Genomic DNA, 23,827 nt, shown 5'->3' on the forward strand with positions numbered 1-23,827 from the left:
TAGAGTCCCCTGCTGAAGGATTTGAAAGAAATTAAGTAGCCATAAGATTAGAGGGAAGGAACTCACATGAATAAATAACTAGTTAAACATAAGAAACAACGTTAAGGAATAAATAGTCAATTTTCACAGTGGATAGAGAGCTCCAGTAAAATTCCCTAGAGATCTGTGCTGTGTTCTGTGCTATTTAAAATGTTTATTAACAATCTGGAAAAGAGAATTTCAAAAATGTAAACTTTGCTGCTAATAGTAAGTATTGTAGGGACATGAAGATGAGAGGGGACTATAAAGGGTTGTGACGGATCTTGCATTACTTAGTGACTGGCCAATGAACTGCCAGATAAAATTAAATGAAGATAAATGCAAAATGCACATGGGATAAACCAGTACTAAATTTATATATACAGTGATTGATTCTAAGCTAACTGTATAAGGCTACAGTACACTGTGAAAATTTTACCTTAATGCTGAATAGCATTGAAATAAAGCATATCAGACAGAATTTCTGGAAGGGGAAGAGAGAAGAAACCAAAAAACATCATTATGCAAGTGTTTTGATTTTTTTTTTTGCACATTTTGAATATTCTGTGTGCTTCAGATTTTTCTGTCTCAGAAAGAGTGCAGTTGGCTTGGAACCAGAAGGGTGATAAGTGGAAATGGGCAGCAGGAGACACTTTACCACGTGCCACTGTGGCCGTGGAGCTCATTCTCACAGGGCTTTGCCAGTGCCAGGGGTACATAAGAATTGGGAAGGAAATGGCTAGAAACATTGTTTGGAGAAAGGCTATGGAGTGCATCACCTCTGGCTCAGGGAATTCCTGTGCCACAGATTTCTTAAACACAGAGAGTTTTCTAGAGAAATATTACTGTAAACTTTCCCTAGAGAGCTGCTCCTGGTACATGTGCAAGAAGGGGTACTGAGCAACATAATACATTCCTGCGGGTTTGCATTGTCAGTGCACAAGAACCATTAGATTTGTACCCAGGATTAGAATCCCTCTCCTACCTTCCAGTCCTGTCTCAGCCTTTGGACCATTGTGCCTGTATTACATTTTGACAACTTGATTAGCAAGTAACTGCATTACTTGAACTCAAGCTGAGATGAAGATATATTTTGTACTAGTTTGAAATCATGTGCTAAGGGTTTTGTAATTCAAGTGCTATCTTCAATTTACTAAGATGTGAAAGGCTGCATTTCTAGAGGATCACCACAGACAATCCTATATAGAAAAACACAAAGAACTCTGCTAAAAGTTTACCTAGAGATAATTCACAAATGTTCATGCGTGTTCAAATGATCATGCAGTACATGTCATACTGGTTGATCCCAACTGTTACAATATTAATTTTGGTGATTTTGTTTTTATTTTTTTAAGAATATGGTTATTAATCTGGCAGAGGTGGAAATGCATACTCCAGCGATCAATCTGAGGGAATTTTGTTTTAAGAAAGCAAATGTCTTTTGCTGGAAACTGCAAATTGTAACTGAAAATAGAACCATGGGGTAAATTTAGTGAGAGTTTTACAATCAGTCTATAATTCCAATATATGCTTGTGGTGACAGATTAGGACTTGGAGGAGAAATGTCAGAAGATCTTTTATGTTTTGCACTTGAAAACTACAGCTTTGTTGAGAAACTTGTCAGTTTAGTGCTGAGCTATGCTTTCTTCCTATGCATGTTATGAAGCCATGACTTATTTTGTTTGTTTTACTTTCACAGCTAACGTTTGACAAATAGTAAGTAGTTCAGTAAGACAGAAGACTATTTGTACATATGCTAAGAATATCCTTTTGATTTGGAGAGTGAGTTATTGATCCCTGCAAAAACGAACAATTTTCACAGTTTTGTGAGGACTATGAGCCCATCTTTAAAACTTTAGCCTCGGATTAAGAACTAGGAGAAAATTAAAGCAGTTTCTGAAATACTCTGCCAACCATCTCCTAGAAAATGACCCAATCTGCTTGATTATTGGAAAAGACAAAATCCTTAATGGTTAGCATCAGCCAAAGGTGTTTCAGGATGTGCTTTGGTTGTTACTGCTGAAAATTCCTTTTTGAAGAGATACATGAATAGTCGTTAAGTAGGAGTATTGACAGGGAAACGCCCTAGACATATAGATGGTGTGATTAAAACCATATTTTTCTAGAATGTAATTCTACTGACAGTGACATGAAGAGTTGTATAATTTTGTCCATCTCATTAAGGTTTGAATTTTCTTTATTTTTCTATGCAGACTATTATTTAGAAGGAAAAGAAAAACTCTTAAAATCCTCAACAGTTTTCTCAGTTTGGTAAGGTACTTTGTGCACAGTAGAGTGCTACAAAATGGTCTGTGAAACCTGACTGGGTATCAGGCAGAGCATTCATTCTTTCTAGAAGTGTCCTCCGTAAACTGCAACAAAGGAAATGGCATCATGCATTAAAAAAACCCTGTACGCTAGAATGTCCCTTTCACCCCCTCCCCAATCTGTGCTTAAAATAGCAATAACAACCTTGGTGCAGGGCATTTCCTGGTGATTAATAACCGGCCAGGGTTAATGGCCCTCAGCAGTGCCTCGGGCCATCAACTCCTCCCAGCCAGTCATTACTCCCTGGGAAATGCCCTTTTCTGGGTAGTTATTGTTTTAATATTAGGATGTAGAAGTTGCCATTGGATGGGGGGAAAATGACCTTGTGGCAATGTTAAAAAATAAACTCTGGAATGGCAAAATTTTGAAATTATTAACAGTCAATGATCCATCAAAATTAAAATCTAAAGTTTGTAAGAATGACAAAATTCTGTTAGACTTATTACCTGTATAAAACATTTATCCCCAAAATGCTGCTTCCCAATTTCCATTTCATATTGTTCGTAGGCAGTTGGGTAAATTACAAAATTTGGTCTTTTAAAATGCGCAGTAGCTTTGACAATCATTTATACTGACCGTGATGTGATTTTAGTCTTTTATGAGGCACTGAGTGTATGTGATTTAGATAATTCTTTTTTCTCTTTATTGTAATATGTATTACAAGAATAAGAAGAAAGCAAATTTATACCTGATAAAAGTAGTAAGTATATGCTGTTCCTGTAGCCCATATTCTGCACTTAATTTCTGTGATGTGGTTTGCATTTTAGGCACTCTGCTAGAGCTCTAATGAAGAAAAATATGAAGGCTAGGACTATATTTAAAAGTCTTGCTCACATACTTATGTAGGCTAGGAGTACTAAAAATAAAATCGCATCTAACTGCTGTCCTGGCAGAACCCTAGTATAGATGCAGTTATACCATCAAACTGTTTATTTTTGTTCAGAAGCAAGTAAAGAGTTTACTTCACTGATATGAACTGTGTCAATAGTAGGGGAGCTGGCTCTGTGCAGGCATGTTCTAGCTTAGGCAGAGGCACAGGCTTGAATCTCTCACAGTTGGAGCCAGGTCTTCAGTCTGACTGACAGCAGCTGGAATGTATCCCAGCCCCCTGTGCTTTCTGGGGAGGGGGACTGTGGAAAGATCTCAAATTCAGAGTGTAATGTGGGAATAAAGGGTTCCAAGATGTTGGGGGTTTGGGTTTTTTTTCTTCTGTATTCACTGAGAGGAACATGTAGATTAGCAGAATTCTCAGTGGGTTCTGAACCAATCCTAATCTACACCCTCAACACTGCTGATAGTGTCTGAACTTTGTATGCACATTAAGAGTTACCATCATAAACTTTTGCATAGTTTTCTTTGCCAAACTTCTTGCACCTGTCACGTTTCTGTATTCTAGATCTCAGTTCACCCTACTTTTATATTTTAATTCCTTTTTTATGTTCTGGTTGAAACTAATGAACTGAACTTGTAAATCAGTAACTTGTTTGTTTGCCTAGAATTTGTATGCCTATGTAGAGGAGATGTTATATTCTTTTAATTGTTGAAGGAAAAAAGTGACAGTAATTATGTAGTTTCTGAACGCTTAAACCCAGATAAATATTTTAAAGGCTTCTTTCAAGGAGACCTGAATACATCCTTTGTTAGGAGACACATAATTTAAATGAAAACTCCAAGAAAACTACAGGGTACTTTTCTATCCTATTTCCTGCCTCTGCACCTCTCAGTCTCACAACTCCCAGGAAGAGTGTTTTTCCGCCAGTTTGTTTTTACATCTTTCTCATATTTTTTAAGCCCAGAGTTCCTAATCTATTTTAGACTTCATCTTCTTTTAATTCTATTTGTTTAACATTTTTGTTATAAAATTGTAGTTATGTTGATTGTTACTGTCTGTGTGTAACAGCTAGTTAAGGCCTTAGGTTTGGAAAAAAAATTCTGCCGAAGCTCTGTTCCTAAATTTCAGGGTAGCATTTTTAAAAATCTGTGGCACTCTTCTTGCAGTATGAGATTCTAATAGACTTAGCCACGCTGTTCTCAGCCACCTAGCCATTTATGAGATATAAACCTCCACATGAAAAATCTGAATACACTCACAGAATGAGTCATTTAAGTTAACAATGTCTCAGGTGAGAAGTGTCTATGGGTTGTGTGAATTTTATGGGTACCTCAAATTCTTACCTGTGAGCCGTATGTGCATCTCAAGGTAACGGGTGAATGTTAAAAATGGATGCAGGTCACATTTTCATCCTCCTAATGTTACACTGTTGGCACCCCTCTGGTTCCTAGGGCTTCAGCCCTTGATTCTGTCAGAGACATTCACATTTCATCAGATTTATTTTCAGTTTATCTTTATGGGAACACACATACTCACTGCTGGGTCATTGATAAAATCTCTCTAACATTGGATGGCAACTGGTCTTAGAGTGCTTTCATTTGAATGAGATTATAATTGTATAGACTGTTCAATGAATTTTAATTTTGAAATGCCCAATCTCATAGCAGTATACTGAACAAGTTAGATAGCAATTTTATTAAACACCCAAATATTTAGTGAAAATAGTAAGGCCTCTTTCAGTTTCTCAGTATCTTCAGATGAGCTTCCTTAAAAGATGAAGAGGTGGGTGGAACTGGCAGTTGAGGAGGAAAGATAGTCAGAAGGTAGCAGCCAACTTCCAGCCCTTAATTTTGTATCTTCTTTGCTGCTGGAATGTGGCCAAAAAACTACTTGGGTCATCAGACATAACAGCTATCTACTGAAGTAAATTATAATGACTGCATAAAAAAAAAATAAAGCTACCCACTCATGAGATCTTGATCATATCTCAGATGGGAGCACGAAGACCTGCCATCATGAGGTTTGGTGCATACTGGCACTGTTCGCTGAATTTTTTTGACCCAGCTAGGGGTCAAATATACAGGTAAAAGACAGATTTAAACAAATACCAGACTGCAGCAGGTTCCTGTGCCTGAGTAAGGCTCAATAGGCTTAATATCAGAACTGCTAAAGGTAGGTGGCTCTCTGCTTGGTGCAAGGGTTTGAAGTGATCATGAGGAGAATGAGCAGGAGTATTCGTTGATCATGCATTTTTTTTCAGGGATGGCTTATAGGAAAATTCAGGTTGTCAGGAACATCAGGAGGTGAGGTGAGCTAGTCCAGCCTTCTGGTCCCTGTAAATTGGTTATGAAATCAGACCATTCACAGATAATTATATGGATTTGGAGGGTATGCCCCAAGAAGTGGAAACTAGTGTCTGGAATAGGAAAGCAAAAATATCATAACAAAGTGAAGATCAATAGATAGAACAGTTATGTTACTGTGTGCATTGTAGCTTTTTACTGTCCTTTCATCCATACTTTCCAACAGGAAAATAACCCTGAAAAACTTTCTCTAAGTGATCCTCAGTGAAGTTCTGGTGGGCATGGATCCCACCGGTACCACTCTCTCCCCCCTGTGTGCAAAGCCTTCAGATAATTTCCTGAAAAAATGACAAGCCTTATAGTCTGTTCCCACACACTTTCTTAATGACCATACCCATATCTATCAGAGCAGCCTACCTAAAGAGCTGTTTGTGCAAAATCAAGTAAATTATCAGTGCTTTTCAATAAATCACTACAAGGATAATGGTGCACAGAGAGAGTGGGTGAGTAGTGGAGGATGCAGCCAGGTGACAAAATCACTTACTCCTCCCAAGCATTGCTTTGGCACTGGCAATGTCACATGATGAAGTAGATCACAGGGCTCAAAAGTGTAAAAAGGAGGGTTTTTTCTCCCTTCTTTCTGAGCTATATTTTTCTCCTCTACCAGCACTGATACTGCTAGTTTTCTTGAGCCTTCAAATCCAAGGCAGTGAATTAAAAGAAGCCCTGGGGGTGATGTAACAAGGGAAAAGATACGATGGACTTCTCAGGGATGCAAAGAGACAGCTTTGACCTGGGGAATTGCTAGCTGACTGAATGCAGGAGTTACAGAACTCTGACAAAGTTATTCAGTATGCGTTTTGTCCACTTTTATTTTCTACTGTATTTATTTTCTAATAAGTTAAGCAGATTTGCTGCTAAGTAATAGGGGAAGTATATCTGCATGTATCTGGAAGCAGGCCGGGACTGGAAGGGATCTTATGGTTCCTTTCAGTCAATGGCTGCTCATTCCCTCCGCGGGAGCAGCCTGCAGCCCTTGAGCATATTCGTCTCCAGTTGGCTTCCCCTCCCAGAGGGGCACCCTGCAGAGAGTTGCCTGTGGTATTGTGAGAATAAACAGTAACAATTAGCGAGGTGCTCAAAGAACTATGTTAAAAAGGACTGTGTGTATATCTGGGCAGATATTTGATGAGAGAAAAATTTCTAAAGGTGGGGGAAAAAATCCACAAATTTGTATTTTCTTTTGCCAGCCTTGTTTTCCATATGTGGCCTTACAAATCAATAATGTGTCGGCACCCTGGTGTAAAGCTTTTGCTACAGGTCATAGCATGTGTCTGAAATACCACAGAATTAGATATATCCTTTCTCTGCTAGCTTCTCCAATATTGTGTTGGCCTCCTCTGTTTTCTCTTTATATTAAATCAGTGTGGAGAGTACAGAAATACAGCAGAGGTATGGCAGATCCACAAAGGCTTCCAGGTACTGTTTGCAAGGAGTACTGCTGAAAATTATTATCTGTCTTCGCTCTTCTCTTGGATCCAGCCTTTGTTAATTTGTATATTTTCCTTTCAGTAATGCTAATTTCCATTCACACATCCTAATTTTCACTTATTGCCCAAGAGACTGAAAGTTGAACTAGGGTAGGTTTCCTATGCAGCATAAAATCCCAAAGATTCTATCATATTTCCAGGGAAATCTTTAGCCACATGGGTAATTTTCAGAGAAATTCTAAATTTGAAGCATTGAAATTTTCAACAGTCTATCATAAAATGGTCATACTTTTTCTAATAATGTAAAATATTTGGTTTTCCCTGAAGTGTTTCATATAAGTGCTTTATTTCATTAAACATCTGGTTTGGGGGAATTCACGTTCCATGGTCTTTTTTTTCATGGGAATTACCATATCTTAAATTAAGGAATGCCCTGAAGCATAGGAGGTGCAGGTGCATAAGAAGATCTCTTTTTTTTCTATCCATTCATTTTGCTTTCCGTTGTATTCTAAGTTGGTGGGACTCTCAATTAATGTTTTAATGTAAAATTAGCTTTTCATTATCCGTGAGCATGATCTATGCCTATGCATTTGCATGTACAAGCAGGGCCAAGGGCGTGGTAGCTCAGCTCCTGCACTGGTAATGGCTGATACGATGCTGAGTCTCACATGGCAGAGGAGCATTTACAACACCAAACTGCTCCCTTGTTTTCCTACAGGTGCAGACAGTCCTAAAGAGCAATCTGTTTAGCTTTGTGCTCCCATCAAAGCCACAACAGTTATTTTGCAAAGAAATGGGGTTTGTTCATAACCCTTGGTTTTCATTTGTCCGAGGATGTTAGATCCTAACAACTCTAGGCCTGAATTTGAAGTGATAGCCCACTGTACTCACTGACATCCACCAAATAATCTCATTAAATAGATGAGATCTCATTGATAGAAGTGGAGTCATCATATGAAAATAACTGCCTTTGAAAACAGGTGTCTCCATTTAGCCTGAGAAGAGGATCTTCACTGTTTTCTGCTCATGCTGATTTTGTGTGTGTGGTAGGGTGAGCAAGTGGTAATATTTTCAAACTCCTATCATCAACCTCTCTAGACTTATTTGTGTGCTGATAATACTTGGCCTGTTTTGTGTCGATCCCTTGTTATCTCACTTCCACTTTGGTTTGTAGCTGGAGATCTTGTATGAAGTAACAAAGTAAAAAAGGGCTTTATTCAGATTTGCTACAGAAAACTGGCTAAATAATAAACATACCAATATCCCCTACTTGTCTTATTTTCATTTACTGAAATTATCTTAAATGTGTTTTACGTGCAAGGAGGAAAACAATGGATGGTTAGAGAATGTTAAATTATTTACTCACTGCTCCCTGAAAAAAGAAGAGAGAAGAGAAGAAGAATTACGGGTCAGCAATGTCAAGACATTCTGCATTGCTTGTCTTTATCATCATGCAGAATCTTTTTATTAAGGCAGCATAGAAATAATAGATTTATGGACTGAAGGTACAATGTTTAATATGTCCATATCCATCTAGATTGACAGTTCCTACCGACATGAATTTCCCAGGAGAGACAGTGTTACTGGTGTCAGTGGATGGCATCATTTACTTCAATGTTCCATTATTAAATTGATAACAAGATAATTCCTCTGCTTCTCAGAGACATGACAGGGTTTACAATTGTTAACTTTCTTATTGCATGGGATTTGATGTTCTAGGTAGTTTTTAATAAGAAGCTTATTTTTATTCCAGCTCTGCAACAAATCAAGAATTACAACAAGAAAGTACATTAAAAGAGAAACCTGATTGGACCTACAAGGCATTAAAATCAGGCTGGTTTCTAGAGGGTTGTTTTTACAACAGTAAATCTTCGTGCTCCTGTTGTTTTTCAGTACTGTACATTTAAGTTTGTTAATATTTGCTGCATTCATACTCTTATTTTGTGAGGTGGGCGTTAGAAATGTTCTGTACATTGCTAATTCCAGCTGGACGATTTTGAGGATGATCATTTCATCAGCCAGCGACCATTTGGAAAAGCAGAGGACTGCCACAAGTGGCACTGCGTGATAATGAACCTCCAAGAATCTTTCTGCTGATGTGGCATAGCTGTGACTTGCCCTGAACCTAGCAGGGTTACAGGGGCAGGCTAGTGGTGCAAGCATTAGTAGGGCGGAAAACCGCACCAAACCCAAAAGTCCTGTGGTGCTGTTGCCCAAAAGTCCTGTGGTGCTGTTGTTCATTCGTTTGTTGCTCACTCTTTGCTCCTGAGACTGCATCTAAGAGCTATCGGGTAGGGCAGAACCTAGCCTCTGGTGCATATGCTTCATTCTTTCATGTATGAAGAAACCATGAGACATCTATATGCAGCAAGTGTGTTTTTCAGTGAGATATTTACAAGATTGTTTATTGTGTTACTGACATAGCAAAGCTGTTCTGTACTAACTTTTCACCAGACACCTGGTGGTCCCCATGCTCTTGTAGCCATGTGTGCAGGACCTTCAGGAAATGCTGCGAGTGTGTTGGCTTGTTAGGGTGTGGGGGTGAGAGCTGGCGTGGGTCAGAACTGAGTGCACGTACCCCTCGTTCAGGCAGGGAGCAGTTTAATGCGCTGAAATAATGATCCAGGTGCCAGGAAGTTCTCCTGTCCTAATGTGCCTGTATAGTTGTAGATGTCTTTTCCACTGGTGAGTGATGAACTAAATGTTATTTTTGCCATTGTTAGAGAAAGATTGTATCTTCAGTGCTGAGCTTATTCCTAGTAAATGCTTCCTGAGGAATTTTGGTTAAAAACGCTTGAGTTTGTTCAGACTGAGCAGGTCATGTGACAAGGCTGTACTCTGCTGGTTGGGAAGAAGAAACATCTCAAAAGGAAGACTGAGGTCTTTCTGTCTAACCCAAAGATAAATGCTTTCTGAGGTTTGGATTACTCAGAAATTATTTTGACAGTATTTGAAATATGATTCTTAATGTAGTCTTCAATCTCTTCACTCCCTTTATCCACAGCAATTATCCTGCTCCATGTCTCTGCTTCCCAAACAAGTGGCACTTACAAAATCAGTCCTTCAGCCTTCTCGAAAGCTCCTCTTGGTTTTACAGCTTTCAGGGGAATGGTCTCTTAAAGATGATGTTAAAGATCTCTTTCTATTTTTGCAAGGGCTGTGCACATCAAAAAAAAGAAAAATCCTAGGGATTTTTGCAAGTGTTTGAGGAAGAAGAAGGGGGTCAAGGTTGAGGCCAGCAGCAGTGTCAAAACAGAGCATCTATGGACCCTTGGTGCAGAACTGTCTTCAAGCCTAGTGCAGCAATGGGAAGGGACAGGCGGGGAAGAGAAAGCAGAAATTACGTGGGTGGTTGAATGTCCTGAAGTGCAGGGAGATTATGCACGGACCTGGAAGAATAGGTTAGGAATAGATATGGGTTGTGGGCCTGTGTTAGATGACCAAAATAAATACGGTTATTACAGGCATGAGGGGGGAGGATTGTGATTCCATTGTGTGTGTTGGGAAGTTTTCTTAAATTTGCAGAAATTGACAGGATTCACATTTGAATCCATCCCCCTGAGATTTTTTTTCAGATTCTTTGACTCTGCTGGAACTCCCTTATTCCCTACAGAGCAGTACAGGACAAATGGTAATTGTCTACCTAGAGTTTTACTGCTGTCTGGCTTTATATACATGTTCTCAGGATTGTCTGACCCAAAGTAGGCCCAGTTATTTTTTTTCTCCTTCCTTTTGTTTTGCAACATCTTGCAGTGAATTCTGTGTGTTCAGGGGGAAAGATCACTTGAAAACATGAGGAGTAGCAAACTTCGTCCTTTTTATTTCTTTTAATGCTATTGCATTCATGAGACATTCTCAAAGAGATAATGGAAGAGAAAGAAAAAAAAACAGTCACAAGGGAAATAGATTCTAGTTTAAGCTTCCAGGGGATTATTATAAACAGGGAGAAAAAATATTTTAAGGATTATGAGAAGTACCTTGTCAGTGTCCTTTTAAGTAGAACAACTGCTAATGCATTAGTTACAGAATTGTGTGAAACGTAGCTTTTTACTAGGTGCTTTAGCTATAGGGTATTCATCTTATAATCATGTTGTAAATGGTACATTATATACATTGCTTTTTCCATCTCCCCTCCCTCCAACAACAGCAAAAAATTTTTAGCATAGACCTTCTTCCATGAGTGATCAAGAAAATCCTGCACACAGAACAGTGCATGATGTTACAAACCTGCCTTTGTCCTTTATAGTCATTTGGAGAAACTCTCTATCACCGCGCGTAGTGTCGGGGTGGAAAGACCTTGTCTAGTGACATTTGTCACTGTGATCATCGGGGAGAGAGCAGTCTCTCCAGGGCTGCAACGCTGCTTGGTGCTGGATGGAGTAGGCAGGATCTCTCAACAATAGGCAAAATAGCAGTTTGGATGAAGAAGAAGAGAGAACAGTGTATACCAGCTCTGCTTCTGATCGGGAGTAAGGAGTGGGCCAGGGATCCCACTGTGCTTCAATCATGCGGTTTCGCAGGCAGCCCTCACTCAAGCTATGACAAAGCTGCAATTTAGTCAACCTTCACTTACCGCTTACTACACTTTAGCAACAGCTTTATTGTAAGATCTGTCAGGAGTCTACTGTTGTAAGCCGGGCAAGGGTGGTGCAGCCTCGCACTTGTGGTTCAAACAACTGTAATTAACTCATGTCAGATTACCACGGCGAATTTCAGGAGTTGAGAGGAAGGATGTGCGCTCCAGGGATGGTCCTGGGCTGGGCCATGCGCTGGACTTCTATGAGATACCAACTCTTCGGGGCTATTCAAGTTGCAGGGATGGTAATGTGGTACATGGCATTTTAGGCACCAAATAAATAATAATATTAAAATAGCGAGAAGGGGATGAGAAGGTGAAATGTGATACAATTTCTGTTTATTACTTTCCAATAGAAACTCTGATTTTTATCACTTGCTATTCTTCTTTCTTGCTATTCCCTTCCTAGGTAGTAGGACATAGTATGCTGTGTTTTCTTTATAAGTAAGTTCCTGTGTGTGATTTTAGGAGTAGATTTAAATTTCATACATCACAGATACTGCTCCTAAATGTCCACATACAATAATGATTATTTTTTTTGTCGTGGGTACTGATTCCAAATGAAAACACCCACAGAGGCGTTTTGGGGAAGAATAGTCACTTGAGGAAGGACAGTTTTGTTAACATGGAGTGCTGGAAAATCTGTTTATGTCTAAGAATTCAGTTTAATTTCAAGTTAAAAGAGAACATTGGGGGAAAAAAGGGAATAAAATCCTTACTATTTTTAAATTTTCATTATTCCATCTGAGATCATGGTTTTCATGTGAACAGTCATGGCAAAAATATAATTTTTCCTTTCAGTTATTTATGGTATTGTAAACCACTGCTTCTGACAAGCTATGTACTTAATTTTAAATGTGAATGCTAAAACTAATCAGTATTAAGTAAGTATGTTGTCTTAATTAACAGCTTTTTGAAATATCACAAATCTTGTTCCTCTTTTGTACACTCCCAGCAGAATTTTCAAATTTCCTTAATAACACTTGACATAACCTAATTCAGCTACTTGTGAATATAGTCAGTTGCCCTTGTCTTACAACTTTCCCTGCTGAAAAATTTAGTTTCTTTTAAAGCTGAATTGTGTAGATTTCTGATGTACTTTGGATTGTGACTGCAACTGTGAAAATCCTTATCATGTTGTCAGTGTCTGAATTGTTTTGGGGATTTTTTTTGCTTTAGTTAGCTTATAAAAAGTGTGAATTTGACAAGATACTGTTTCTAGCTAACTTCCAGTTAGTGCATATTTTAACTAGTTTCTTACTCTAAATTTTTCTCATATATACTTTCTTAAACTGATTTTTTACAATTTCCATTTTTAAAATTTTGAGAGTCTTTTTAGAGAGATTTATTTTTGTTTCCAGAGTATTCAAATTATCTTGAAAATTCAAGTAGAACATAGAGCAAATTTTGTTTCATAAACATTTGACCTATAGAGCTATATAAGATTTTTCACCATAGAAGAAAGTATAGTGTAGGAGAGAGAGTTTATTCCCCTGTCAAGAGGGAAATAAAAGCATGGCCAGTAATGACGGCATGCGTTTAATGAAAACCTTGGTGTTACATTTATGCCAGAGGTGCGCACAAATGGGCACCCGCAGGCAAGGCAGGCACTTCATCAAATGCTTTATGTCTCAAAAGACTCCCATCTTGCAAACATCAGCCAGAAGGGTGGATGGGTAGGTAGTCTGCAGGTAGGTGGGTGGTAGATTGGTATGTAGGGATTCATCAGAGCAAAACAATGGAAATAATGATGATGATAAGTGGTATCGTCCTTTTAAATGAATAGACTGTAACCTTACCATGTTTAATTTTCTCCATAGCTGCTTTCCTTTGGAAAGTGCACTTCCCTCCCTTCTCAAGATACTAAATATCTAATCCTTCTTATGGAGATAATTTGGAAGTTTACAATTTCCAACAATTGTGTGTGTTGGACAGGTTTTCTACACCGTGTTTTTCAGTGTTTTGCCTTATGTGAATGAATCGTTAACCCTCAGCATTATGGGAAAGTTAAAGAGAGGTGATGTACTGACTGGGAGTGACAGATTCAGCTCAACCCAGATATCAATGCTGACAGTAAAACTTGTTTGGAAAGCAAAAAAATTTAAACCCAAATTTCATCCTACCTGTGAATCAAACTTATTTGTGCAACCTTTGTATGTTTCACATAAGAGGGCCAGATAAACAAGAGTGGCCAGATGTTTTTCTGTTCTCTCTTGGTGTTTTCTTTGAACGCAGACTGAGCTGGTATAGTGTGCTCATAAGTTCTGTGATTTGGTTTTTTTTGTGATTTAACCTTTTAGCTGCTGCAGTATAGGTTTCTGTTGCTTTTTTCTTGCAAACCTCATCCTTCTACATCCTTCATTTAGGAACTTCTGGGCTGAATTCTCTGCTGAATTGACCACAAATGTATCAGCTTCAAAGTGTCAGGGTCTGATGATCTTTGATGGGTCCAGAACAAGTGATTTTGTTTTAGTCTTAATTAGAAATTAACACTGTTACTTGAACTGGACATTGACTATAGGAGTAATTCACATTTATTCAGCAGTAAATAGCACTGTAGGCAACTGAAAAGGCGTGTGTCTACCTGCCCTCCCAGAAGAATCCTGTTAGAATTTATTTTACCTATAAACTTGAACCTCAATACAGATACTAGAGGCAGCAGCAGCTGCAGACAGAACCTGGACCTGAAAGGTGCTCAGTGCAGTGGGGAGGAAAGGCAACAACATAGAAACAGCTCCTGGGGACATGGGGCCACAGCCAGTGACCAGGAAATAAAATATGTATCATGGGAAAACAAAAGCTGGCATTTCCCTGTGCCACTCTCCCAGTCCTCCCCACACCCTATGAGTCTCCTCCCAGTTGCCTTTACATAAAAAAGTCCCAGCTGCCTGTCACTGTCCTTAAATTGCACAGGATGAGATTCCAGGGAGCTGGTTTGGTGTTTCCTGGCTTCCTGAAGTCAGCTGGAGCGTTGTGTTCACATTAGACTGTGTTCACATTAGACTGTGAACTCTTGCACTGATGTCTTATCTGCCTCTAAAGAGCCCCAGGTACTTCTGGCATGTATAAATAAATAGTAAATAACTTAATTCGTCTGACCTCAGGAACAAGCACGTTTGACAGTTTTCATGGTGGACTCTGTGTCTAGGACAGCCTTTGCTCTCTATTTATCGCATGACAGTGGAATGGATAGTTCTCCACGTGTTTGACTAGACCTGCTGGTTTTCAAGCTTTAATGACTTAAAAAATAGGGTTAAAATAGATAACATCATATACTATTTTTCAATGTAGTGAAAAATACAGCTGTATTTTGTTATACATGCCAATAGTTCTCATATGTGTGTAGTGGCAGCTGGTGTCTGGAGTCACAGTAAAGTACTGTTTTACAAAATCTGGTAACTTGGCTTAAAATGATTGCATATATATTTTTTTTCAGATTCTGATTGCCAGTATCATGTGCAGCTATAGCAGGGAGGACTGGACTGAACTTTCAAAAATGGCTGAGGTAATGGTTTCCTAAATGTGTTTCTGCATCTTTTATTATTCTCCTTAAAAACAAGAGCTGCAATAAGGAATTTCTTGAAAGAAATAGATTCAAAGTGAAAAATGAGAATTTAAAGCATGTCTAATTTGTTTATTCTGTGATTTCATTAAAATGATGGAAATGTAAATTTAAAGGAAATCTGTTCCATAAAAATGGTCCCTTGGATTTTTAAGCAGTACCTGGAAAGCCTTTAGTCTTTGAATCTATATACTTTTTATTTGCATTTTAAGCAAACTCTATATTATGACGGATGCCCTGATAAAATTTAATTCTACCTTTGAGAGCCTAACTTGATCTTACCTTGCCTACAGGCACACTAGTTTGACAGCACCAGAAGAAATTTTGAATATAAAACTCTTGAATATTTAAAGTATAAAAGGCTCGTTTAATGCTATTCTAGTTTTAATACAGACTTTCAAAAATGATAGCAGAGAAAGCCAGCATATATAATAGCAGTCAGCGAGCTTTCTATAATATATATTCAATCTTACACAAATGCAAACAGACTATGCACCTGAAAATTTGATTCAATTTTAAGAGGAAAAAACCCTATTTAAAAATATGTACCCATATCCATGGGGAATAGTATTAGAAATACTTGATTAGGACTACAATAATTTCATTCATTCGTTCTTTCATTCTATATCTGAATATAATACAAAGTTATTATTTTTAGATAAAACTTCTTTTCCACATAAAATATCTAGAGAAAATAGAAAGCATAATTTCAGATCAATAAAGGAAGGTTTTAACAAATGTAAGCAAAGAAAAAAATACCTTGTCATTATTGCTTGCATTGGCTCAGTTTTAAATGTTTTGTAAGTATTACATATTTTTATATATGTTTTTATAGTTATGTAGGAATGGGAGTGGATGTTTTGAATTTGTGTTTTCATATGGCTGAATGTGTGTGTTTGGATATTGTTGTTTCTTTAGCCACTGTGTCCTAAGTGAAGACACTTCTCTATTTTCTTTGGGCATTTTAAACCTATGAGGCAAAAAAATCGCTTTGGGGACTTAGGGAAGTGAAATTAAACATTATCAGTAATTGTCTTGGTGATCTTCAGCACTAATCCATTTTATACCTGTATTTACCTAATTGACCATGAAATCTTCTGTGGAATCCGTGCTTGACAGGAGCGATACTGCTTTTAAACTGACTAAGACGAATGACTTTATTGTGCCATTTGCTTCTCTTTTTTAATCCAGTCGTACTGCTATCCAACTTGAAAGCAGATATTTCCAATCTGTGTTTGTATTTATGTTACCCCCTTAGGAAAACCGAGTTATTTAAATGCGCTCAGTAATGTGTAACCTATATGATATAACTTTCTTCAGCAAAATACTTATTAGTCTCCACTCTGTGGAGAGCAGCGCAGTTGTTTGGGGCACTCTGGAATCCACAGTGGAAGAGCAGTGATATTTAATCGCATGCATCGGATCCTACCTAGAAGGTAATAGATGTGGCTTTCCAAAGAGCAGAAGCCCCAGAAGGTACCGCAGTGGCTCTCGGCAGGAGGACGACCTATTCATACTAAAGGTCAGCTTGTCATGGAGGCCGACAGCCCCGGCATCAGCGCGGCATGGCCGGGCCCGCAGAGCTGGCCGGGACATGGAGGATTCCTGAAAGTGATGGATGGCTTCTCCCCTGCTCACGCGCTCGGGGAGCTGCTGAACAGTGGCCACACAGCAGGCAGCTACTTCAGTTCAATAAGCAAAAACAAAATGCAAATGCAAAACAAAATACTAGTTACAGCCACGTGGAAGGCGACGGGAGAGATCCTCATTTGGGCACAGAGGAAGAGGAGCGTGTTTGTGTGCTGCCCTTGCGCGCCTCGGCTTCTTCGCCTTTTTAATTGTAGCTAATAGAAGGTGCTGAAGAGAGTTGAGCGTGAATAATATGTTTGTATAGATTTTTTTTAATCCTGTCTTGTTTGACTTCAGAAACAGAAATATTTAATGACAAAAGCTATGTCACAGTGCAGGCATCTGCAGAAAATTTAGAGACTAAATTCATAAAAGCAGAAAAGAGAAATTTACTACTGAGTCACAGTTTTTCAGAGAACAGAAGAACCTGCATAACACCGACTACAGAACCTTGCTTTCAGTGCTGCCCTAAGGCCCTGTAATTACATTTCATTTTTTAACATTTTCCAGAACCAGCTCCTTGTTGTGCTTGTCTTTTTTTAATTTACTTTTTTTTTTAACTTTAATTTCCTTTGTAATTTGAGGAAGCCACATCAGCTTTTCTCTGTAACGATCAACCCATTTCTCTTTCAGGCTATCATAACAGTGGCTTTCTCTCTTTAAAAAAATAAAAGATAAATCTAATGTTTAAAGAAATCTATTTTACATGAACAGTAAATGCTAGAGGAAAGAGTACATTATTTCAAGTTAATTTTGTGTTTTTTCCCTTTTACTTGCTTCTTAGGTTGCTGGTGCAGATGCGCTTGAGTTAAATTTATCATGTCCTCATGGTATGGGGGAGAGAGGCATGGGCCTGGCCTGTGGGCAGGTAGGACTGTAACCGCAATTTCTTTCATGTCTCTTCAGCCATCCTGCACTGCTACATTGATAGTTACACCTCAGGGGTAAGACACAAGCAGCAGATTACTGGCTTGAGATTTTTAGGTTGAATGTGTTTTAATATTTAGTGCTGAAAGCAAAAAAAAAAAAAAGGAAAAAAAAAGGCAGAAGCTGAGAATATACAAAATGTTTAGTTTTGATGCATTATGTATTTGACAAGGAACAAGATGACAACAAAAATTTCCTAAAAGCTTTTGGACAGAATTTGTTGGTTTCCATTTCAGCGCCATGTAGATATATTTAAGATCACAACCCGGAAACTACTGCACAAATCAATAATGATTTTGAAAGTCATGAGATATACAGACATTCCATTTCACAATTTTTAGCATGTGAGCCAAACTGTATTTTAGAATCATGGAATATGGCATACATTCTAGTACTGCCACCTACAGTTAATGTCTTCACTTATAAGAGCCTATGTTCTGTAACCTATAGATTTGATGGTTTATACAGTTTAGGCTGGGATTATCCATGCCTGATATTTCTGCCATACAAAAGTCTGATGCAGAGTTTATCAATACATCCCGTGACTTAAGTTCGTAGAATGTGTTTTGCTGCCCATGAAAAGAAAATAAATATGCACAAAAGCCAATTCTCTTACTAGTATCCTTCTGAAGTTTTCAAATTTTGCATGGTTTGGCTACATTTTGAAATTTGTTTTGACTCTGAAAGATGCCCAATTGTGGTGAACTTGGAAGTCTCTGAAAAATCTTCATTCATAATCTACTAGGAGAGATTTTCTAGTGTTTGACCATCAAAGTTTCAGAAGTCTGTAGCCTGTTTGATTTCCCATCTTACTATGTTTTTTTTGGAGAGGGGAAAGGGAAGAGGAGGGAGATGCAGAGTGGGAATTATGATTACATGCTCTAAAATCAACATACACTGTTGATTCCCTTGGAGAAGGCCAGTAGACATCTTAATTCATACTCCCTTCTTCAGTTAAACACAAATCTTATAAAAATTGAGGTGTAGTTGGGTAACTAAACCATTAACTTTCTAATACTTGTGGTACTGAGGCAACAGGAGCTGTAATTGTCCCAGTGCAACTGAGGACACAGTCCATGTATAACTTGGCAATACTGTCAGGCACAGTACCCGGGACATTCTATTATTTTCTGCGACCAAAATTATGTCACTCTGTTCCATGCTTTTCATGGCCAGTGGTCGTTTATGAAAGTTATGACTAAAAATGGGAGAGAATTGTAAAAGCCCTCCAGGACCACACTACTGAAAGCATAATAGTTATTAATAATTTTTTTTCCCCCAATTGCATTCAACAACAAAGAGCTATAGTAGCCGACTCTGCAGAGTGTAACTCAGTAGTTTGGGTTGTCCCCACCTGAGATGGCAGCGTGCTGTAGAAAGGTGTGGTTTGGTCAGCGACAGCTCTGAAGTTTTCACGCAGAAGCTGAAACAGGATTCATTCAAGCATGTGGGTTTATTTCTTCTTTTTTTTTCAGGCATATATTATTTCCAGCTTTCAGTGGCTGGAATAATATATGCATGTGAAGTTGCTTAGATGTGTAGTCAGTAGGGAGCTGTCTGGCTACATGAGTTTTTACATATCTTTCAGCTATTGTAAAATCAGAGAACCAAATGCAAAATCTGAGCGCTCAGGGCTATCATGTGGATTTGTGACTCTCCTTGGAGGAGATCAGATCCATAGAGGAAGAAGAAGATTACATTATATATACATGTATGTTTGTATAATAATAAAATTTCTCTCTTCCCCATACAATGGGGATGTTCTTTTGAATTTTTAATATATACTACTCTTGCTTAAATATATTCGTGTGTTTTCTTAACCATCTCACCAAAATGAGAGCTCAGAGAAGAGTCTACTTCTTCAGGCAAATAAATGAACAAAACAAGCCATCTATAGAAGGCCAGATCCTGAGATTCTTCCTCAGAGTTGGCTAAAATTAAATTATGGTGTATTTAAATGTGGTTTATCAAAGCAAAGGGTGTGGATAAACTGGATAGAATAATGATATGTGTGATGAGATTTATCAGCAGCCCTTCAGGGGACTTCCATGTGTGGGGGCCCCTGAAGGCCCTATTGTAAGACAGGAGAGTGCTAGGAATTATTCTATCTCTACTGCTTTTTTTTTTTAATTTTTTCCCCAGAGCTGAAGTCAAATAGGTCATACAATGGTGGTATGGGGAGGAGAGGGCTCGGGTATGGTCTGGAAGAAAACCACTTGATATGTGGAAGCCAGAGCATGAGGCTTTGGGAGGAAGAGAAGCTTTCCTGGTTATACTGTGAATCGGGTTTTCTTGAATCTTTTTGATAACATAATCCATGTCTTCATAGGAAAATTTTTTAAGGATTAAGACCTTTTCATGCCTAAGCGCATTAAATCCTCAACAAACCACAGAAATTGCTGGGATGAAAATAATGGCAGAAAAACATGTATAAATATTTTTACTGTTTATAAAGTCTGAAATGTTCTGCCTTCTTGTTGTTTAAAAAAAAAAGAAAAGGAAAGGTTAATTACACTGTCTACTTTTTCTTCTCATTTCAATTCCTATGGTACGCCTAAGGGTAAGTGTAGAAGTCTGGGAACATCAGATTTGTTTTTTCTCTATCCTATTTTGTTATCTAGTCCCAAACACTTCCATATTTTATACCCACTGTAAATATATAAAAAAATCCATATGTATCCAAATTATATATAAAGAATTGGTACTAAGCATGGCTGTTTGTTTTGTACTTTTATTTGATTTTAATTCCAAGTCATTAGTGCAGACACTCTGGCGCCCAAACAGCATAGCTAGCCAGAGGGTAATGTTAAAAGGCATCTGTATTGCTGCCAATAAGTTACTTAAAGCAGATTCTGTATAAAATGTCAATTATATTTACTAATGCTGGTTAATGATAATAAAGTTAAGGTTTGTATTCTTTCCTAACAATCTGCACTTGTATAAAAGTTGGATATCATTTAAAATCGTAACAGAATTTCCATGATTAGGTTTAACAGCACTAATGCACGGATTTGCTTTGAATTAGATAACATAGGTGTACAAACCATTTAATAGTGAACACAAAGACAGTGTGGTGAACAGCAGATTATTAAGAAATTACAATATCACTTTCCTACTGTAGTAATTGTAGCATAAAATTGTGAAAATAATAAAGCAGTCAAACATCTGCACTCACATGTCAATGTTTAACTTCTGATGTTGCCTTTGTGGTGCACTTTTCATCTCTTTACTGGAAACCACACTTTTCACCTCTTCACTGGAAACCATGCAAAGATGTATTAGGGTTTTTTTCACTTATCCTTCTAAAAAGTGGCATTAAGTATTCAGAACCATTACTGCAATGTGAAGTCAACAAATTTAAGTATTTGGCTTTTTGGTTTTGATCCAAGAGTCAACAAGTCTCTCCAGCTGCTCTGATAAGAATGAATAAATAGTTGAACTGAGTTAATAATCTGGGGCCAAACTCAACTGCTGTTGGAGGTAGTCCCACTCCAAACACAAGCTTGCACTAGCTGCCCTTCAGAAGTCCATTCAGATAAACATTTCCATGATACTGTGGATTCACCCTGCTCAATTCCTATCCAAAGGTACTGCGTTGTTTGTAGCAGAGGTAGGAAATGAGTAGTAGATAAAAGGAAGCACAAGGACTCACCTTGGGGTGAGATGACCAGTGTGGTGGGAAGATCTCAGGTTGAAAGCAACACATCAGTTAAATTTCCAGAGTGCAGAGGATGCCTCTATAATTTTTAAAAAACACAAATCTCATATTCAAAGATTTCAGCCTAAGTGCAAGAACGGAGATTCTTTATGCTATAAGCAAATATTTTAAAAGCTAATAGCATCCTGTCTTATAAATATTTCTCATTAATTAGTCATACCTTTTAACCTCCAAAATATAAAAAATCTTTGCCTGTCTCAGCATTTAAGCTACAGGTTTGGGAGATCGTTTACTTTCTTTAGGTTATATTGAAGGAGGCATGTATGTCTCTTGTGAGCACTGAAATCTGGATCCTGGTGGTTTAACTATACAGATAATACATAAAATGCACTTGCTTTGTGCTTCTTTTCCTTACCTTTATTTTCATTTTACTTAAACTGTACTTGCTACAGCTGCTGGCTGCGTTCATGTTTATTGTCTGCAATTAGGCCACAAATTTCATAACAGCCCACATTGCCTCATTCAGAAGATGACGAATATGTCAAAAACAAAAACAAAAGAACCCCAAAAGCCATGGTTACTCTGCAGAGATGAGAACTGGCTACATAGCACAATTAGATTTGCTCTGCTGTACCTTGGAAATAGAAAAGATGAGGCTGCTTTTTAATTGAGGTGCACAGAATAGCATGCTAATTCGCTGTTGCTCTGCCAGCAAGGAGCTTAAAGTATTTTAAATAAATGATGCCCCAAACAGAATTTGATTATATCTGTGTTCATGTGGTATTCTACTATCAGCCTACAATAATATGCTGGTTAAGTGTAATTCATTGAGTCCTGCAGGCAGTATTAGTTCTCTCTCTTCTCTTTTATATCAGTTACTGCAACAAATTAATGCAAAGTACAGCAGAATGGTGTTACATTGCGCTATAGCAGCAGTGGCAACATTGCCACCCAAAGTCCAGTATAAACCAGTAGAATCAAAGTGAGGTATATGTTGGTGTTTGCAGTGGAGTTTCAGGCTTTATGTGTCTTTTTGTTCGCTTGCATTGACCACTTTCACCCATTTTGGCTGGGATCTTAAGAAGGTAAGTCCTAGATGATCTCACTGTCTTTGTGTCTGTCGGTGCCCTCAGTTGCTTTGGGTCATGTTTCAACCAAATGACCTGTTTCAGTCGTGTTTCTCAGAGTTGAAATTGCTTCAAAGATAGTGGATTCCTGTAAGTTTCATAAAACTAGGCAGCTGGATAGAGAAGACAAATTGTCTGTGGCCAAAGCTGATGGATATGAGTGTTGTGCTGCACTGGGCGGTGTTTTGCTGGGAGGGTGTTTGGGACGTGTCGGGAGAAGGGATGCTGCTGATCGCCTCCTCCAACTCCTGCAAATGTGGATCCAAGCAAACTTCTTTGCAGGACTTGTGTTCCTGGCTCCCACAGTAATCATGGTGACACGTCATCCTTCTTTAGTTCAGTTTTAGTGGTTTAACCTCTTTGGATGATTTTTCCACCTTACCTAGTTTCATACGTATCTCCTCCCTTTTTCCTTCCACTTCCTCCTCTCTTGAAACTCATAAAGTAAACCCTTTTCAGAGTTGTATCCGAAGTTAACAGTTGACTTGTGATCTAGATCACTGGCAATCTGAACAGAGAAACTTCCTGACTGTGTGGTCATTCCTGGGTTGGTGGCATCGCTCACCTTCCTCCAGTGCCTGAGGATTCATTTTCTTTTTCTGTTGCCTTCACAGGATTCAGGTGTGATTAAATTTCATGATTTAAATGAATCTCTTCCATGTCTTTATTTCTGTATGTCCTTTATGTGCTCATGTGTTCCATTTTTTGTAACATTTAAAAAAGAGACAAAGCTTAATAATCAGCTACAACAGTTAATTAGTATTTTGTCTTAAGAATTCTGTTTATCATATACTCAAGAAGAAATGAATTAAGATGTGAAGTTTAATAAATTCATCATCAGAGCACTATTCTCTAATTTTATATTGCAGTTTGACAACATTTAATCCACTGTTATTGCTTTGAAGGATTTTTAATTGAATTACTCAAAAGACAAAATGGAATATAAAAAGGGATTATAAATATGACAGTAATGTTAACAGCACTAGCAACTCGCTGAAACTTTTTTGTGACGTGGTACGGCTGTTAATAAGATTTTAAGTACTATTTGTGCTCTGTGACATTTTATTTATATATGAAAAGCCTTCTCTACAGAATGCAGAGAAACTGTAAAAGTGATTCTGTTTCCTTAAAATTCATGAAGACGTGAAAGCAAGTTGGGGATAACCTTATTTTCAAACTCACTATGATGGAAGCATTTCAGATAGAATTCACATTATTGATGACATACGTCACACAGAAGGTCAGTTCAACCAAAATATCAGTGACCTGCTGCTGCTTAAAAAGGAAACAAAAAAGATCCAGGTTCTTTTAATGACATTTCAGTGGCCTAGCTATATTGGAATATATAGTGAGTGCTTCCCAGAAAGAAAGAAAACC

The 23,827-nt window shown here is 38.1% G+C and overlaps 1 protein-coding gene across 1 annotated transcript in view; it reads left to right on the plus strand.

The window, feature by feature from the left end:
* Positions 1 to 23,827, plus strand: part of DPYD (dihydropyrimidine dehydrogenase) — a gene marked incomplete at its 3' end in the record, with an annotated part of 137,774 nt that overhangs the window by 58,858 nt on the left and 55,089 nt on the right. The window contains exons 8-9 of the mRNA XM_009865013.1: positions 14,984 to 15,052; positions 17,523 to 17,606. Of these exons, the coding sequence (XP_009863315.1) occupies positions 14,984 to 15,052; positions 17,523 to 17,606 (153 nt within the window). The remainder of the gene's footprint in view (positions 1 to 14,983; positions 15,053 to 17,522; positions 17,607 to 23,827) is intronic.

The sequence above is a fragment of the Apaloderma vittatum genome, unplaced genomic scaffold, assembly GCF_000703405.1.
Source record: "Apaloderma vittatum isolate BGI_N311 unplaced genomic scaffold, ASM70340v1 scaffold15392, whole genome shotgun sequence".
NCBI classification, from domain to species: domain Eukaryota; kingdom Metazoa; phylum Chordata; class Aves; order Trogoniformes; family Trogonidae; genus Apaloderma; species Apaloderma vittatum.